Below are 14,788 nucleotides of genomic sequence, written 5' to 3'. Positions count from 1 at the left end.
ACTGTGCCTCAACCTCAGCTACAGCGGGGTGGCTGCAACAACAAAAAAACTCTGCAAAAAAGTGGAAAAAATATTGAAAAAAAAACCTCCCCAGCTACGCTGCCACCACTGCTGCTCCCTCGCGGCCCGAGTCCTGGGTATCGCTTACAACAAACACTTGCAACGTGGGCAAAGCTCCTCCTCAACTCTTGGCCCCCCCGCCCCCATATGGGCTGGCAGCGACGTTAGCGTTAACGTTAACGTTAGCGTTAATGTTTACGGTGCGGCCCGGCTCGAGAAGTTCCCCGAGTTCTGTGCCTCGTCTCGACTGAGGAGGCAACTGAGGCCCAGAGGCAGCTGAGGCACGGCTGCATTGCTGCCAGCCAGCCAGCCAGCACAGCCAGCCCAGCCAGGGAGGAGTCCGCAGTACGTTCGCGTGCTTTGCATACTTTGGTTGCATTTTTTCCAGCGCTGCTCCGCCACGTTCCGCTCTGTTCCGACCCGCGCACCGGACCGGCTGCAACACGGTAGCGCGCGATTTGTCCGTGCGAGCGAGCGAGTGAGTGATTTCCAGTCGGCAGGAGCTTGGGGGGATTCCCAGTTTGAACTGGCCGCTTTTTTGGCATCCTTTTGTTGCTGGTAATCATCGTCGAATCGTTGGATCGTTGGCTTCGAGGCAGCAAACTGTGCCTTTTTTTCGGGGTTCGCGTTCGCGTTCGCTCCTCCCTTTGTCAGTCGTAATTTGCTTGCCATTTTCCGCGTCTCGTCCCGTCTCCGTGTGCGTGTGTTTTTGTGTTTCCGGCCTCGAATTTTTCCGCGCCCAAAGTTGGCCATTTTGGCGCCAGTTTTTTGCCGGCCTCCGGTATTGGCAGAGCGAGCGAGAGAGAGAGACCGACAGATTTGCGGCTAAAATCCTTCGATACCAATGCCATAAATCAAATGGCATAATTGTGCGTGTGTGACCAGCGTCTAACGGGCATCCTGCATCGTCCATCCGGCAGTGCTCCAGCGTTGCGTGCCACCGAGCCTCGAGGACTCTCTGGACCACAACAAGTGGACAGACGGTGGGCCACCTGTCTGAGGAGGGGAAGTTTGGCGGATTATGTCTTTATAGGCCCGCCAGAGTCAACAAATCCCCGAACCAAATGAAGTGCCGTGGCATTTGATTAGAAACAACGACTACTCAACGCCCCCAAAGCCGCTTAATTTGTGTCCAGTGTCCGTGTGAGTGTGTCTTGCGTTTGGGGCAGCAACAACGGCGTTGTATCACCTGTATCGATTGCCACAATACACCATGTAAGTAAATTAATCGAGCTGCCTGTTGTCTGTGGCAGCTTGTTGCCCTTTCCACTGAGTGATTATTCAATCAACGATAGAATATCGCTGAATGGGGTTCATAATCATGGATTAGGGTCAATTCCGGGGTATGTGGGGTGAGACCCCTGAGTGACCCCTGAGAGCACTCTTAAAGCCACTTAAAGCCAAGTGTTTCGACAGCTATTACAAAAAAAAATAACATTTTATTCATTTCATTTAAATAGTAATTTCCTTTGAATGTGTTGCTCTTAATTTGTAGCATTTATTCCGTGCTGCAAAGAGCAGAGTCCAAGTGCTGACATTTTCCCCAACTTATTTGGGTCTTAAGCCGAGAGCAAAACTACTATCACCCCCCCCGCTGCGAAAATCCCATTTAATACAGCTCACTATTTGAATAGATCTGAGCTCTTTCTCCGTTTGTTTTCAGACTCGGAGCTGAATGGAGAATGGAGCTGCTCGGAGTTTAGCCGCCCGCAGGCGGAAGGCAAAGCTCCTTTTCAGCTGAGCTCAACTCATCTCAACTTTCGCATTGGATTTCGAATCCTTTTCGAGCCGTTCCCAAACCACAATGCAACCACAAAAACCACAGCAAAAAAAAATAAAGAAAAATATGAGGACACTTCAACTCTGTGGCAGCTCCAGACATACCCCAGTACTCATTTGATCTGCAACCCACCTCCATCTATTCAGTCATCTGTGGCTCGTCTTATGGCCGTTTCTCCCTGCACTTTGTCACACACATACGCGCTGGTATCTCCGGTCTGGATTCATCTTAAATTTGCATAACAAGCGGATCTAGCTGCCATATCACACCCACCGTAATTATGTGCAAACAAACGCAGCAAATGAAATTTCAATTAAAAATCCAAGCGAATGGGGGGGTACAAAAAGTGAAATCGAAGCCGTCGACATCACACGCTTTGTTGTTGGCGGACCATCAGCTGGTTGGGGGTTGGTACAGGCACTGCGTGCATGTGCATCCACTCCAACCTCCACTTGGAGGGCTTCCCAGTCACAGTCACAGTCGCAGCGAGTTGCAAGTGCGTAGCCATCCATCCATCCAGTCAGTCAGTCGGGGAAAGGGAACCAGTCGAGTTGCGACTCAAAGTGAATGCCATGTGGCAAGTGCACCGTCAGATGCAGTGACATTGGCACACGAATCAAGCTGCTCACTCCCTGCCCCTGCCCCTGCCCTCACAGCTTTCCCCATCACTCCTCAAGTGACTGGCCGTGCAATTTTGTTGCCAACCTTGAGGGCGTCGGTAAGCCCGTTACCCGAGCTCCTGCTCACAGCCCAGAGTCAAGGGCGATGGGGGGGAGAGCTCTCCCCACTCCAAACTCCCAGATCCCGACTGAACTACACTGTTTTAGAGAGCATTCTAATGGGGAGCAAAATTATGCAAAGCCCCGAAGGCGAGGGAAAGCAAAATCTATAAGCCAAACAGTTGAACCCGTAACGCCTGACTTCGAGGCTAGTAATCTAGTATCTAGTAGCTAGTAAGAAAATCAGGTTGGCACAGCTTCGAAGATATTGGATTTTGGATGCAAAAGAGGCCCCCAAAATGTTAGAGAAACAGATGGGTTGCAACTCCTACCATATTATCTTTGGAGACTCTAATGAAACTAGGCAAAGTTCTCTAGAACCATAGATAATTCTGCCAAAATGCTATCATTGGTTGAACGAATTTCAGATGCCTCTGCCAGGGTATTTTCAACTTCGTTTCACCAAAATGTAGCCTTAATTTTTTGTTTTTCTTGTATTGCTTTTGGGTTTTTTTTATTCACGGCTAGCTATGTCAACATGGCAGCCAGCCAGCCAGATCCGGCTCCAGCTCCAGCTCCAGTTCCTGTACTTCCCTCCCCATCATTATTGTGCGCCTTTTTGTGTGCATTGTTGTTGTGGGTGCTGGGGGTGGGGGCTGGTGCTGTGGCTGTGGCCGTGGCTGAGTGCTGGGGCGACTGCAGCGGAGTTGCCATTGCAGTTAATTGAAAATACTAAATTTCCACTGTCTAGACGGCAAATTATATGACAATTGTTAGAGCGCGCTCATGTTTGGCTTTCATATTAAAATTAATTACTCTGGCTGAATTTTTGCATATAAAAATGTGCCGTGAAAGGCCATAAACAATGGGGCCATTGTCATGTGTGTTTATACACTCGTACCTGCGAGCACATTTGATTGTGTGCAACGTCCTGTGACTGTGACTGTCCGTCCGAGTGTTGTTTTGGCGTAATTTAAGCAAAGACCCAGATCCGATTCCCTGCAATTTCTAGGGCTTTCGTAATTAGAGTGCGAAGGCGAGCAGTTGCGGGGGTAATTAGAGAAAGTGCGTTGCACATTTTGGAAATTTCACACGCCTCAAAGGCCTCACGCACACACACACAACACGAAATGCCCCGGTAATTGCAGGGTCGCATAAAGTGCAGGAAATCACATTGGAGGCAGGAGTGAGTGTGCGATGAGCAGAGGAAATTGCACAAAATTTCAACAATAATTACAAACGGAAATCGTGTGCAGGCCGAAAACACCTTTGATCAGGTCTCGGACTCCTTTCCCCCCGGGGGCACAAACGTAAACAATTATTTAGCACTTAATAAACAACAAAATTGAAAATTTAAGACGCCTATCGGAGTCGGCTTGCGGCATATGCAAATTTCGAGCATTTACATGCATGTAATTACACTCTGATATAAATGGTATATGGCATTATTGCACGAGTATATGCATATATCTGGCTGGGGATGGGGCTGGGGCTGGTTGCCGGGCCTGTGGCATGTGCCACTGACATTCATTAACAGTGGCAGTGGCAACCTTTCGAGGCAGCTGCAGCAAATAAACGTTGACAGTGGCAACCTTTCGAGGCGGCAACTGCAGTAAATAAACTTTGGCCAAGTACGGGCAGCATCTGCAGCTTCCCAAAATTGACTTAACTGATTTTCCATCCCCCCCTCCCCCTGTGCATTTTATTACGTGTTTATTATGCTAACAATGTGCCGAAAGTTTGCCGGGGCAGAAGGTCCTTCGAACCCTCACAGAGCATCTTTTACACAAATTCTATATCGGAATGTCTCCTTCTGCACTCATGGAATTTCTTGTGATACTCGCATACTTGAGAGCCACTTGTTCATTTGCTAAAAAGCAATCATCATACGCCCCATTGTCCAGCATTTCGGGAATTTCATCTGGCGTTTATTTATCAATATGAAAGGTATTCCCCAGCCACTTCCACACACCCAAATCAAAGACAAATTCAAATTTGTTCTGTCTGCAAGGACGAGTATATAAATCAGTCCACCATCCAGGAACCCAACCACTTGATGGCACCGCAGCCACACTCAATGACAACTGCAGCCTGCTGTGTGTGTGTGTGTGTGTGTGTGTGTGTGAGGCAGAGAAAACAGTAGCCACATTATTTTCATTAGGCCATTGTTTGTCTGGTGTCTTGGACATTTACGCATACGTATACTTTTCTTTCGTTTCTGGAGAGGAAGAACACCTGGAGCGGAGTGGGCAATGTTTGGCTGGGCATTATTTCCTCGGGCGGCAGACATTTGCATTTCATTTTTCGACACACTCCAAACAAAACAACAAACAAGCATAGTTTTGGGCTCCCAATCCTTTACATACCCTCGATGGAATGGTGATCCGAACTATAAAGTAATTTGATCCGATCTGGTGTGTTCCTAGATAGCATTCAAATTGAGGCCAAGAGGGGTATTTATTGGGTGCAGGAGTATGCTTTCTTAAACGAGTTCCAAAACAAATGGTTAAAATCAAAATTCCTTCTCCAACGGCATTGTAGAGGGGTGCAAACGGGGGGCAAGGCCCTCTTGGAGGACGACTTTGCCTTTGTCTTTTGTCTGTGACCCGAGGGCGCAGTCGGTTCCCGTTCCCTCTCTAAGGGAGATTTCTCTCTGTCTCTCTGTCTGTCTGTGTGCCTCTCTGTTTGTGTACTCCCTGAGTGTTTGGGTGTGTTGGTCGGTCCGGTCCGGTCCGGTCCATCTGTCATTTTAAGTGGCTTATTCATATGCAAGTGGCTTCCGGGGCTAAACATATTCAAGTGTTTTAGTGGCTCGTGTACATGACCGAGCATTATCATTAAGTGCTTATAGGCAGGAGCACAACCCTGGCTTCCTCTGACCATCTGTCTGCGTGGGTGAACAATGACTGTTATTAACACAAATTGATATGCCAGGCCCTGCTCCTGCTCCTGCTCCCGCTCCGACCACCACCTGGTTGGGGTACTAAGGCTTTAACGGCCATACCCTGACCCTGGCCCTGGCCGGAAGTATCCCAAACAACATTACGCATACGCACTTTTGCACTAAGCCTGTCGCCGTCTCTCTCGCTCTCACTCTATGTGTTGCACTTTTCTTTTGCAGCTGCTATGAAGGCAACGTCCAGCAGCACCCCGCCCACCACCACCAGCAGCAGCAGCAGCGCCGCCAGCAGCAGCAGCCATCCCCAGGAGCCATCCCTGGCGGGGACGGCGGCCACCACTGCGGGGGCGAGCACCTCGAAGCCCCACCGGCTGGCCAAGGTATCGTTCGCACCGCTGGACATCGGCGTGCCGACGGTGGCCACGTGATACGCGAACACGATGCCCAACCACAACATCGTGTGCGAGTGGCTGCGCACCATCGGGCTGGCCCAGTACGGGGAGAGCTTCCTGGAGAACGGCTACGACGAGCTGGAGATCTGCAAGCAGATCGGCGAGATCGATCTGGATGCCATCGGCGTGGACAATCTGTCGCATCGCGGCAAGCTCTTGAAGAGCGTCCGCATGCTGCGCGAGAAGGGGGCGGCCATTGTCTATGTGCTCATCAACGATCCGAAGGCGCTCAGCAACAGCAACGAGATCCTGGCCTCCGACTGTGATACGCCCGTGACCATGAAGGAGCTGGAGGCGGTCATGAAGCGGCACCTCGAGGCCGACGGCATCCGCCTCACCGCCCACCCGTACTCCACACCGGTAAGTACTCCCAGCCCCCAGCATCCAGCCCCCCCAACTATCCTGGAAACTAGCCAGTCGTCCAAGCGATGGCTCTCTTATCTTGGCAATTCTGTTTGGGGCCCGGCAATTTGCTGGATCCTCCGCCTCCTGCCCCACGGGAAGCAACGTGTGACAGTCGCCGGTGCGCTGTGTGCGCTCTAATGTGAAATTAACACGATTTTAATTTAGTTAAACCGAGTGGCCAACCGACACCGAGGGCCTCCCGACCCCCGCCCACCCGCTGGGTTTAGCCTTTCTGTAGCCTGTTTATTTTATTATTCGAGCCAACAGCCAGCCAGCCAGCATTCTGGTCCCAGGTCGGAGACCAAAATGATTTTGCATTGCGTTAATTTTGTTTATTTTTGGCACTCGCGTATTTTTTGGTCAATGCTGTTGGCTTACAGATAAAACTGTACATTGTGGCCGGGGTCTGCAGAGGGGAAGGAGGTGAATGTGTATTGTGTGGCAGCGGAACAATTAAACGATCGGCTAAAACGGCCAGACCAGCAAATTGGACAGCCCAGCACCGAAGTACAGTGCAGACTGCACCAGTATCAGCTATGCCCACGAGAGTGCTCTCAAGGAGAACTCTCCCTCTCTCCGTGTCTCCCTGTCGCATGCCCCACTGTTTTTAGAGGAGCAGAAATGCATATTGAAAGCCCCTTGGGCTTGGGATTGCTTCCCTTTGTCTGTAGTTTATTTTTTCATGAATGTTCGTTCTGTACTCGTATCTGTGTTTGGTTACGTGTATCTTTGTATGCTTGTGTGTGTGTGGAAAACATGTCACTGGTTCAGGGCCGCCGCCTGCATTCCGCCAAAGAAATCCAATGCAATGCAAAGGCAAATAGATGCAAAGCGAGGCTGCCTCCATTTAAAGTGCCTCTGCTAGGGCCCCACGAAGAAGAAGAAGGAGGAGGAGGCGCAGGAGGAGGACTTCATTTAAGGGCGTGGCAATATCGAGCACGCATAGAGTGTTGACAGTTGCCAGACCCAACCGAGACTCGTCAGATGCTGATGTTGTCGATGATGTTGCAGCTGCTTAATATGCAGGCCACGCTGCCACTTCCACTTCCACGCAAAGAGCCCAAAAAGTGTGCAGTCTGCGGAGTCGACTCCTCGTTGAATGTGTGAAAACTTTGTCATAGGCTTGTGCCTGCATCGGCCTCTGCTGCTTTGCATTTTAATTAGCGGCTCTCTGTATTCCTCCGCCGAGTATTTAACATAGTTTTTCTGGCGAGATGTGGTTAAATATTTACGATTGTTGGCTCAAATCGGAACGCAACTTTAAGACCGAAATGAAATTATACCAAATGGATGGCTAGACGACAGGTGTCTGTGGGGGCTCCGACCGCGGAGTCCCTCCAGATTCGGGGAAAGCAGGAGCTGGCTGCCAGACTTCTTGGCTTCTGGCACGAGCCGGGCAGAGCTGCTCTGCACTCCGTCTGAGCCATGTTGACGCGCGGGCTGCAACTTCAACTAATTGCACTTTGCGCTGATGAGACAGACATCTATCTGTGAGTGTGTGTGTGTGTGTGTGTGTGTGTTTGTTTGTATCTTTGTCTGTGTGTTTGTCTGTCTGACAGCTGCAGACAAGTTGCAGTTGAGCACAAATGTTTGCATGTGCATTACATGAATGCGACGCTAAATGAATTTTCCAGCCAACCCTCCTCTAACTCGTAGAGAGCTCTCTGGAATAGAAAGATGCACACAGATACTGCAGATGCAGATACAGATACAGACACAGATACTGCTGCCGGGGGCACGATGGAGCTAGGGGATGCTTCAATGACCGCTTTGAATGTCAAACAGGACACATTTAAGTGGCAGCCTCACGCTAATTACCGGAAGATATTAACACTTGTGTGGCTCCTGCTCCAGTCTGTCTGTCTTCAAGGAGCTGCTTTTGACCCTGGCCTTAGTGGATTGCATTGCGGTTGAGTCTCAGCCAACTCTCTGTCTTTCCGTCTCTCTCTTTCGCAGGAGGGCAAACGTGGATATCTGGAGGGACTGGCCGCCCACTACAGCAAGCAGATCAACATGCCGTACGAGGACGTGCTGGATGCCATCGAACAGGTGCGCCTATCCAAGTGGAAGGAGCGGCATGTGCGCATCTCCACGGGGCACACGCTCACCCGCCGCCTCGCCGGCGTTCCGGGCTCCAGCAGTTCCGGCGGAGGACTGGTTAGCTCCTCGGTGATGCCCACCAGCCACAGCCAGCCGCTGTATGTGCCCGGCAAGTATTTGGTAAGCGGAACGAACTCTTGGCTTTTTACGGCCCGAGTGCTTTTACGACTCCCGGCTAATCAGACCCTAATTCATCTCGTTCATTATGCATGTGTGTGCCGCATGTGTGGACCTCCAGCCCTCCAGCTGCCTCTCGAATCGCGAGGAGAACGAGATCTACAGCTACACGCAGAACGATTTGGCCAATCGGATGGCCCGCAACGCCATCGACTCCAAGTCGGCCCTCAATCTGAACGGGATGCAGCACAGCTATCCGGGGGCGCGCACCAATTTCTTTTACGACTTTTCCGCAACAGGTAAGGGACGAGAGGGAGGAGGAGGAGGAGGAGCAGGAGCAGGAGCAGGACGGGGCTCCTGCCAGAGGTTAGAGACACTTTGGCGGCTCTTTGGTTTTTATGGCTTTTAATTCAATTAAATTGGTTTGCGCTTAAACTTTGTCTGTCTGGTTAATCAAATGAACTCCTCTGTCTGTCGGTCGGTCTGGTTTGCCTGTTTGTTTGATTCTCGGTTTTGATTGTTTGTTTTTGCCTTCTTTCCGGGATCTCTCAATCTGGAATCGGCTCTATTTGGATCTGCCTCCCACCAGAGGGCCGCAACAAGAACAAGCAGCGGCGCACGGTCTTTGCCCGCTTCCTGCAGGGCCTGCGGCAGAGCGGCGACGAGCTGAACGCCACCGAGGGAATGCAGCTGAAGGTGAGTGGAAATGGGAAAAAATTCAGGGCTTCATTGCGTGGCTGGCATGGGGAGCTTCCGCTTCCGCTTCCGTAAGTGTTCTTTCACCGAATGGCGCGATTTGCTGCCATTTTCATTGCATTTCCGTCAAGAGAGCGGCATTTCCGTCTTGACATTCGTCGGCTAAACATACACCACTCTATAATCTCCTTAAGACTTATGAATATGGTGAGAGTTTTGCACATTTCCCGCTTCCTCAGTACTGATTCCACTCTCCCGGGAAGCCATGAAAAGTTCTATAATTTGGAGGCAACTTCAAAGCATTTCCTTGCCACATTCAAAACAAAAACTTTCCCTGGTCTCTGTCGCTGCTATCCCCCTTCTGTTTAATGTCGAATTTTAGCAATGGACAACTTTGGCCATCGCTTCCGTGGACAGGGCGTGGGTGGGTGGCCACGGGGGCTACTTATAAAATTAAATTAAAATAGAAAAACCGCGTAAACCTACAAATAACAACGACAGCAGCAACAACAAAGGGAAGTGGGGGGAAAAGTCCCCTGCTAACGGGGCGAACAGTGGGAACGGCGTGCGGGGGGGGGGGAGTAGAAAACTTTATCAAGGCTAAGCCGATAAAAGGCAATTACCGTTAATTGCGTTGACTTGGCCAAGGCAAGCGGACCAAAACCAGACAATGACAACACTGGCAGAGCAAAGAGCACAGGCAGGAGGACAGCAGGACAGCAGGACAGGACATGTGCCGGATGCAAATGCCAGCCTCGCAGATATGAACTGCCGATGGGAGGAGCAGGAGGAGTATGATGAAGAGGCAGTTGCAGATACAGAGGCAGGGCAAGTGGCAGCGGCACTGGCAGGGAGTGGACAGCCGCAGCTGCAAGTGCAAGTGCCAGCTACAGATACAGATACAAATGCCCAGGACAGAGGAGGGCCGAGCAGCAGCACTGGTAAGAGGCCAACAGGCTACTGGGACCACTGGGATTGTCAAGGGCCTGGAGCACGTTCCTGGGGCCTTCTCCGGCCTCCGGGTCATTTGCACCTTTGCGCGTTCCGCCTTTTTTTGCGGTTGCCATTGGGTATCTAGATGGAGATGGAGATGGACAGAGGGGCATCTAGCGGCTTGGATGGTCCACAGGTAACTGGATTCCCTACACACGATTGTCCTTTTTTTCCGTGCGCATTTGTTTTTATTATTTCAGGCGTGCCAAAGTGTTTTGTTCGGTATGTTCTCTCTTCATTTGGGGGCGGGGCGGAGAGGGCGGTTTTCCACCCTCAATTTTCATTCTTTTTTTTTGTGTATTTCGGCTCCTGAGAGAGTTTATAACTTTTCGTGTTTTACGGCTGTTGTCCGGTTTTCCTTTTGTGTCCTTTACTCTTTGCTCCTTTGCTGCTTCTCGGGAGCTGCTGCTGCTGCTGCTGCCGGCGCTGTTCATTTAATATTTAAGCACAATTTGCCGCCGTCCAGGACCGGACCAGGACCACGCCAAGGACTCTTCTTGGGCCCCCTACCCTGCTTCCCTCCTGGCGAGTTTTGCGGTCAATTTTGAAAATGACTTGGGCTAAGCACTGGCGACAATTGTGCTCCGACTCCGTGTTTCAGTTCTCGGGACAACTTCTTTTGTGTTTTTTGGGCAGTGCTGTGCTGTGCTGTGTGTCCTTTGGCACTCATTACCTTTCCCTCCCCGGCAGCCCCCCGGCAACATCTGCCACTTGGAGGAGGAGCAGCAGGAGGGATGCCAAAGGTCACACGGAGCGTATGTCTAAACTGCTTCGCAAACTCTGCTGCTCGGTTCCGGGCCTGGCCCTGGCCCTGGTCCTGGCTCTGGGCCTGGCCACGCTCTCATTATGCGGTCTGCTGCGGAAATGTTGCTTTGGGGAAATTCAGTTGGGGCTGTCGCTGGCGTTGGCCTTTCATTATACTTATTCGTATTCGCCGCTTTTCATTTGACATTTCCATTTTGAAGTTCTGGGGGCTGCGGTCCTTTCTGTTGGGAGGTGTCGATTTGTTGGTGTGGTCTTTTTTCGCAAGTTAATGAAGTAATCATGGGCGGGAGGACAGAAGTACGAGTAACATCTATCTGCCATTTGCCATTCCAGACAAACGAGCGACTGAGGGCCTGCAGCACGATGAAGCGACCTGAGCCGCACCAGGACTTTGAGAAGACCATTCAGAGAGTAAATATGAGAGTCCACCCCCAGCCCCCAGCCCCACCCCGGCATTCCAAGACCGACTAATGTATCTTTGGCCTTTTTGTACCCAGCTCAAGACACAAAAGGCGGCCCAGAAGAAGCCCGCCAGCGCGCCCATGGACATTGCGTGTCACGAACGGAACAAGGAGGTGGCCCTGGCCCATGCCCACGTCAACGAGATGCCGCTGAACAACTACACGAAGCATCCCTAGGACACGGCCCTAAGCAGCGCTGCTGCTTAAGATCAACGCTAAACAATCGAACCCCCAATCAACACACAGGCATTTCAATCAATTCAATCTTTCAATCAGGTGATACACATGTTAGGCAAGCAGGAATCGGAGCATAGTCTACTCGTATTACTCGAAGAGGCTTAGAGACTTAGGGATAGTTAAGGATCAACGAAGCAATATAGCAATACGTACATATATGTAGCCATAGATTTAGTGGAGTTTGACTTACCTCTAGAACTAATTGAATTACCTAGAACCTTACCTGATCGCCACCTGAACTCTCTCTCGTGTATAGTCACCACCTAGGATAGCACCCTCTATAGCTCCTCTATATATAACTCTCACTTTGTTTCGTTTGCACCCTCTCCATTGATGCCTCCCCACAGACTCCCACTCAAAATCGCCATACAGAATCAATCAGGACAGGCTCTTGCCCCGAAGTCTATCAACAATTATTTCGAACACCCCGAAAACACACAGAAACACACAGAAACACAGTCTGCGAATGCGGCACCAAACTCCACTGGGAAATGTTGACACAACGCAAAAATCCAACAAGCTTAACGCTAAATCAACACCCATACAGACCGAGAGGGGACACACACACACACACACGCACGCACGCAGGGAGGGAGGGAGAGGCGGGGATACATACTCTCCCACAGATAGGGAGCCCGGGCCCGAACCCGATCCCGGCCCGGCAAACTTGTCCTAACCGCAGACGTTGCACAGACAGACACTGACGGAGCAGACGGACGGCTCTGACTGTGTGGCATTTCCGTTTCAACTTGGCATTGCATCGATTTTGGTCTTTGGTTTTTCGGGTGCGTGGCACATGCACCATGCCGCACCGGCTTCCAGGGAGCGGGTTGCTCCTGCGGGTTGCAGCTGCAGCTGCAGGCGGCCTTTGCCATTTGCCTTTTTTGCATTTTAATTGCATGTTGCGCCCGAAAGTATGCAACGAACTTGCCCCGGACCCACATAGACACACAGGCATCCGTGTGCAGAGGAGTGTTGCATGTTTCTGATCTGTCCTGCTGCGACAGAGAATGCGATTTGCATTTTTGAGCCGTGCAAAGGCATTTGAAATTCGTTTTTAATTTTGTTTGCTTTTTGGCCAAGAGGCATTCACCGACCGCCCGACCGACCGACTGACCGACCATTCGATGGAGCCATCGGCTCGCGGTTGTCTTTGCCATTTGCCAAAACTCCCTGGCACCACCCGTGCTCGTGTTATTAAATGTCTGGGGCTGCCACGAAATTGAAACATTTAGTGGCTACGTGAGCGAGTGCCAGTGCCAGCGCCAGCGCCAGCGCCAGTGCGTGCCAACGATGCTCATTTCCGGTTCCGCTTGTCGCCGAAACTGCAATTAGCTCAAGCACTTAAGGCCCGAGCCGGTCTCCCGTGGAAAGTTGGAAACAGTTTGTCGCAGTCTTAAAGGTTTTTTGTCAGCATTTCCATTGAACAACACTCGTCCTCCGAGTACTCGTATATAAATATTCGTTTAATTGATAGAATAGGTTTTTTTCTTTGATTTGTTTCAATTGGTTTTTAGCTTGTGTTAACGTGCAATTAACTCTGCCAGGCCTCGATGATCATTTTATTTAAATTAAATTAAGTGCAACAGAGCCTCCGCAGAGAGGCGTCCCGGTCCCCGGCCCCCACCCCACAGCCACCCCACAGCCACCCAGCCAGCCATCCACCCAGCCATCCAGCCATCCAGCAATAGTGAAAATAGTATAGACAAACAAACAAACAAATGCAAACAGTGAAAAATGGTGAAATTAAATATAGGCAAAGTGAAAACAAAGCAACAAAACTCTGGCCGGTGCCGTGCAGTCAAGTGTAAAATGGTGCGCCAGTTTAATATACATATAATTGTTTAACTACATATAAATATACATACACATAAACAGATACAGCTACAGATACAGATACATATAAATGGCTCGAAACAATGAGAGCCCCATCAGCAGATACATACATATAGATACATCAGCACCTTTTATGTGTAAAATGGTTAAAAACAAAGTCAAATTTTCGTATTCCACGCTCCCTTTAATCGCAAACGAAAAACGAATACAGTCCCCGGACTATAGGTAATATATTAACTAAATCAGGCGAAGGAATCACTTGTGCGTAAGCCCCAATCACAATTTAAATTAAGCAGCCCCCCACAAATCAATCGTATGACATAGTTTTGGGCAGTGGAGAGAATCTCGGCAATCAGGAGCTGCTCAGCCAAACGACAGAACAGACTAATGGCCAAGTGCACTCGGGAGTGCCACAAATCATAATGGAGAAGAAGTAGCCCACAGAGAGGGCCCCGTAGGAGACTTCCTTCCCTTGGAAATGTGTTCAGTTAAGCAATTAGGCGAAAAATCAATAAATAGCCATATATATTTATTAGTTTACCATGAATATTGATGACTTTTACCATATACAATATATAGATATACACGAATATACATATATTTACTGGTAGCTACATATATTTACAATTAAAGTCTATGGACGATGGTCAACAAATTTCAATTTACATACGTAAGTGTTTAAGCAAAATGCCAAAAGCATTTCAAATGCAAATGGAGAAAAATGTACACGAGTAAGTCATGAAAAAATGCAAATATATATGCGAATATATACATACATATACATACAAATTGATTGCAAAACAAATAAATAATATTTATGAAAATAGAGCACGCGTGAAAGCGTGTCAAAATTATTTGACTTCCACACACACACAACACACCCATCCCATCCGATCCCAACCCAACCCAACCCATCCGAACCCATCCCATGTAATCGTTCAAATATATTCATATATTTACAGATGTATGTGTGTAGTTGTGCTATCTATGTATACACCAACCAGGCCCATATGTACTTTAAATAAATATTTAGCAAACGTATGGAATATGTTGCAATTGTAATCGCAAAGCAACAAAAAGTGTAGAAAATCTGCATATGTTATGTGGAAACTTTTACAGTCAATTGAATCCTGCATTTTTTAAGTTCTAACAGAAATAAAGAGAGTTTTTCCACACCAAAGTTGCTCAATGGGAGAGGTGTTTGGCTAGAGGGAGGAGGGTGTCATCCCCCTTTAAAGTATTCCATCAGTAAATCATTTTATCCCCAG

General features: G+C 49.5%; 1 protein-coding gene across 1 annotated transcript; it reads left to right on the top strand.

Annotated features, from left to right (window-relative positions):
- The first annotated feature begins 318 nt into the window (after window positions 1–318).
- Window positions 319–12,633, top strand: LOC13036449 (uncharacterized). The gene is made up of 7 exons (XM_003736479.3): window positions 319–1,275; window positions 5,681–6,270; window positions 8,272–8,535; window positions 8,654–8,831; window positions 9,122–9,228; window positions 11,320–11,397; window positions 11,484–12,633. Exons 2-7 carry the CDS (start codon window positions 5,899–5,901, stop codon window positions 11,622–11,624), a joined length of 1,140 nt encoding a protein of 379 aa, XP_003736527.1. The 5' UTR covers window positions 319–1,275; window positions 5,681–5,898; the 3' UTR covers window positions 11,625–12,633.
- The last annotated feature ends 2,155 nt before the right edge of the window (window positions 12,634–14,788 follow it).

The sequence above is a fragment of the Drosophila pseudoobscura genome, chromosome 2 (genome assembly GCF_009870125.1).
Source record: "Drosophila pseudoobscura strain MV-25-SWS-2005 chromosome 2, UCI_Dpse_MV25, whole genome shotgun sequence".
NCBI classification, from domain to species: Eukaryota; Metazoa; Arthropoda; class Insecta; order Diptera; family Drosophilidae; genus Drosophila; species Drosophila pseudoobscura.
This window is presented reverse-complemented; position numbering and strand designations above follow the sequence as displayed.